Below are 4,905 nucleotides of genomic sequence, written 5' to 3' on the forward strand. Positions count from 1 at the left end.
AGAAGAAACCTCATTCCTTTATGTAGTCCATGGTGCTCTTCTCAGAGCTTACTACATGCAGTATGTATTCCTTAAGTATAGAATGGTTAAAAGATATGCAGCTGTATAATACAAAGTAACATCAGACTTTTTATTTTGTTTACTGCAGGGAAAATATTTATGCCCAAGCAAAAGCCTGTACAGTCTTATGCAGAAGAAAAATTCTCTCTTGATCCAGAACTGGAGGAAGCCTTGACCAGTGCCACAGACACAGAATTAGGTGACCTTGCAGGTTAGTTTTTTTGAGTGTGTATCTAAACAAGAAAGATCTGCAATGAACATATTTATCTGACTACAGGAAGTTGTAGTTGTGATAGAGACTAGATCATATCTATGCCAGTTTGCTTGTAGTGTTTCAACTTTGTTAATTTGTGATAATTCATAGGAAGGTAAATTATTTTGGCCTGTAAAAGATACCTGATTTTCAAACTCAAAACTTGTAAGTCCATTCCTCAGACTGGCTGGTTTTTGTTGTGTATGCTGCTGTTTTTTCTTGAGTACAAAATGTGTTATGTGCCTTTATTCCTAAAGCTTCATTTTGTGACTGAACTACACTTTTAACTTTGATGCTTGAACCTCGTAAACCTGGCAAACAAATCTTTCTAAGATGTGAAAGCCAACTAAAAAGTCTATAATTATTTTTCTGCTTTTAAAAATGAAGATATTGGGTGGCTTCTTGTACTGATACCTGGATGTTGTACAGACACCACTTGTTGTTCAAAGGAACCTTGATCTGAGCTGAATTAGTCAGAAACAATAAAAATGTTTGGTTTTTTTTTCTTTTTCTTTTTACAGCTATTCTGGGAATGTCCAACTTGATAACAAACAGTCAGTTCTGTGATGTAGTAGGAAGCAGTAATGGGGTTGACAAAGACAGCTTCTCAAGTAAGTGTGTACACAAGTGCTAGGAAAATGAATTCTTTGTACTGCACACAGTTCCTGTAACACTACTTATTTTCCCTTGCACCAACATTCTTTATAGACTCCTCAGTCTTAGTCTGGAAATGTGCATGTCTGTAACACTGTTAATTGAGTTCTTGCAAGATTGGAACTAAAATATGAGTACACTAAAATATCTTCTGTAGTTAAATCACTTTTTACTGACAGAAGTAGGCACAAACGTAGTTGGGTTTTAGGGTCTTATATTTGTGTTTGTAATTCAACTCCTATGTGCTTTCTGAAAAAAAAGCTGGTTTACAAAAGAAAGCAGAAAGCTGTCAGAACCTTTGGAAAAGGATTGTATTTTGCAACAATAGGGTCAGGAGAGGATGGCGTGCTTTTTGGGTGAGTAAGAGAGGTAAAGACAGATGACATGATCTTTAAATGCAGTAAATAGTGTGTGTATCATTTATTCAGTGAATGCATGTAACCTGTTGGATTACAGTGAAATGCCTTACTTTTCAGATATAGTAAAAGGTGAAAAAATGCTGCCTGTTTTTGATGAACCACCAAATCCCACAAATGTGGAGGAGACCCTGCAGAGGATTAAAGATAATGATTCTCGTCTTGTTGAAGTTAATCTAAATAACATTAAGGTAATTACCTGAAGCCTGCAGTAAATATGCTGCTTTTTCTCAGGAGAAGACACTTTAAGCTGCAAACTCTCTAGAGAACATGATAGGCTTATTTTAAGTACAGCAGCCTTTCTGCTAAATGTTGCAGTGTGTATAAGCTCAGAGACCTGGAGCTAAACCGATAAGCCATCTTGGTTTCTTTTGCCAAATGTGTATTTAAAAAGTCTTAGACTTTCTTATTGCCAGCCCAGATTTCTGTTGCTGCCAAGTTGGCAGCAGTTGCAGCAGTTCACTGTCGTGGAGTTAACCACTCTTTTGAATCCTTTGTCCTTGATGAAGCAATGTGCTCTCAGTTACTGCTCTTGCAAACAAAGTGATATTTGTACCTGACATCCTCCTGATTCTCGTCCCAAAGAGCTGTCAGCAGTTAGGGTAGCTTCTGCTCCAAAGTGTAACAGTTGTGTTTTTAAAATATACAAACTTTTGTGTATTTGCTTGAAAGAAAACAGAACTGTAGCACTCCTGGCTTGCAGTGCAGACAGCAGTAACAGCCTTGCCAGCAGCCTGGGCTACTTGTTCCCCTTACTAAAGGAAGAAAATTAAACACATGGTTTAAGAATACTATATAATAGATAAATGCTAGCCAAAATAGTTACCTAAAAAGGCAACAGATCAAAATTTCTGGTAGAACAAACTGAGAAATTTGCTGCCCTAATTATCTTAAATTATTCATTGTAAACTTGGTTGCTGCTACACAGTAAAAATTATTGCTTTATGGAATTGGTGACCCTTATAGCCACTGCATCTCACCTACAGCTCAGCTACACAGCTACCTGTAAGCCTTTACTGTGAGACTGCTGAGGACCAATACTAGTTAATATTACTGTGCATTTTGCTGCAAAGAGAGTAAGATAATGGAAGAAGCGTGGGGGAGGGGATAAACTTGTGTGTCTATCTCAAGAGAGTGAAATGCTATTTTTAATTCAAGAACATACCAATTCCAACGCTGAAAGAATTTGCAAAAGCCTTAGAAACCAACACACATGTGAAGAATTTTAGCCTGGCAGCCACCCGAAGCAATGATCCTGTTGCTGTTGTAAGTACTCTTCCTTTGCTAACACGCTTAAGTTGGGTGCAAGGGGAGTTAGGATGGAAAGGCAATGGTAAGGGATTGAGTTTAATCCAGTTAAATATTTAGGGATGAGGATGATTACATTCTGTTACACTGTAAAGAATGTTTTCTTTAACAAACCTTTGTTGTATCAAAGTTGGTAAATGATTACTAGTAGACCAATATGCAGCAATGCATCAGATGTGTGAGATGAGCGAGAATTCTTTTTTCCAATCACTTCCCCCTGATTTTTCATTTTCCTAAGCTCCTTCCTGTTTTTCTTTCTTTTCTGATTGTTTAGTTCCTGGTGTTCATTCCAGTAGCCAAGAGTTTATTCAAGATTCTTTTACAAGAAGCACATTTGAGGACTGGAAAAGCTCAATGTTTTTCAACTAGCTAGAATTTTAGCTCAAGGAAGGTGTAAAATACATGTTTCTCTGATCTCCCTCTACCAAAGACTGGCTTAAAGCATTGGTATTTAAGCATAATATCAGTCAAGGTATCTAGTTTGTTAGAAATTAAACTTAGCTGTCATCAGGTTCTGTTTTCCCTGTGTTGAGTCAATTGCAGTATCTTATTTATTTGCACATAAAGAGGTAAGGAAACAGCACTAACTGTTTTGCCAGGACAATCCTTAACATTTGTTTTAATTTCAAATTAGAAACAAAACTAGTTTAAAAGAATTCATTAAATGAACATTTGAAAGCTTTGGGTCAATTAGAAAGTTCTTTTTCAGCAGAACTGAAACATGAGTAATAAAAATATATAAAGGCTTCTTTTCTTGAGTGTGGTTTTGTTTGATTTTTTTTTTTTTTGCATTGTGACTTGACAGGAAAAAAAAAGATTAGATTTTTATGACAGGTGACCTCAGCAGTTAGCTATTCCCGTTTGATCTCATTTCTGAGAAAGGAAGAAGGTATATGCTGTTTCCATAAAAGTGCTTTTAGCTACATGCTGGTACTGTGCTTACAGCTTTGAATTTTACCAAACCTGTAGACATAAGTATTTTGAAAGTCAGAGCTCCTGTTTGCAAATTAACCATATCTAATTCTCCTTTCAGTTGACTAACGCCCTTTCTTTGGCCTTTACTTAGCAGCTTGCATTACTCATTGTGTGCTGGGAAGGCTTACAAAATGGAATTGGTCCAATATGCTAATTCCAGACAATTTAGATTCTGTGTGCTTTTTAGTTTGAAACAAGAGAGAGGCTTTTTCTTGGCTGAATACTATTTAAAAAGGGAATATAGATAATGCCTGGTTGAAGGCTCAGTTCAGTCTCAAATAGTAAGTGAAAGCTTTGCAAAGTTCCACTGTGCATCTGTGAACTTGTGGTTCTTATGGAACCTACTTAGTAGAAATGGCTATTGCTGTGTCCTTTGATGTGCTGTAGCAAAATTCAAAAGTTTAATGATACTTTCTTATGCTCAAAGGCTCTTGCAGATATGCTGAGAGCAAACACAAAATTAAAAAGTTTAAACATCGAATCAAACTTCATCACTGGAGTTGGAATTCTGGCACTGGTTGATGCACTGAAAGACAATGAAACGCTGACAGAGATCAAAATTGATAATCAGGTAAGAGAGGTGGTGGTGACAGAGCTAAAACCAGCCAATCCTAGTTGACTGAATGTGTTTAGAGGACAGCTTGTGATAAGCTTTTCAAGACAGTTTACATTTAAATATCTTAACACCATCACTAATTGCCCTTAAGATACTTGGAAACATAACAGCTGAAGTTGTTTCCTGGACACTTTTGTGCTTTAAAGTACATGAATGTATTTTATGACTTTCTGTCTGTTAATCAGAATGAAGGTGAGTGTTTAATTGACCTTTATGGCAAAAGTTTTCTGATCTCTTTTAGGATGGATATATGTAAGCTCTGTTGTCTTTGTGTACCTTTTATTTTAACAGAGGCAGCAGCTGGGCACGGCTGCAGAAGTAGAAATTGCCAAGATGCTTGAAGAAAACACCAAGATCCTCAAATTTGGATACCATTTCACACAACAGGGACCTCGAGCCAGGGCAGCTGCAGCTATCACAAAAAATAATGATTTGGGTAAGACCTGTCAGTAGAGAGTGACTATTAATTTCATGTCTGGGTGGCACAGGCTTTAAGGTGTCTGGTTATTCTACTTCTCTCCTGACGAAACCAGGACAGCACAATGTAGATCAGTTTCAGGTTTCTCCTGTGCTTTACTCCTACTCTTTTGCTGCTGCTTGTTCTTTTTTTTTTTTTTTTTTTT

At 36.9% G+C, this 4,905-nt stretch overlaps 1 protein-coding gene across 1 annotated transcript in view; it reads left to right on the forward strand.

The window, feature by feature from the left end:
• TMOD3 (tropomodulin 3 (ubiquitous)) overlaps positions 1-4,905 on the forward strand; it is a 16,722-nt gene that overhangs the window by 9,182 nt on the left and 2,635 nt on the right. The window contains exons 3-8 of the mRNA XM_009079004.1: positions 149-271; positions 835-924; positions 1,444-1,574; positions 2,542-2,649; positions 4,094-4,237; positions 4,574-4,718. Of these exons, the coding sequence (XP_009077252.1) occupies positions 149-271; positions 835-924; positions 1,444-1,574; positions 2,542-2,649; positions 4,094-4,237; positions 4,574-4,718 (741 nt within the window). The remainder of the gene's footprint in view (positions 1-148; positions 272-834; positions 925-1,443; positions 1,575-2,541; positions 2,650-4,093; positions 4,238-4,573; positions 4,719-4,905) is intronic.

This window comes from Acanthisitta chloris, unplaced genomic scaffold, assembly GCF_000695815.1.
Source record: "Acanthisitta chloris isolate BGI_N310 unplaced genomic scaffold, ASM69581v1 scaffold41390, whole genome shotgun sequence".
NCBI lineage: Eukaryota > Metazoa > Chordata > Aves > Passeriformes > Acanthisittidae > Acanthisitta > Acanthisitta chloris.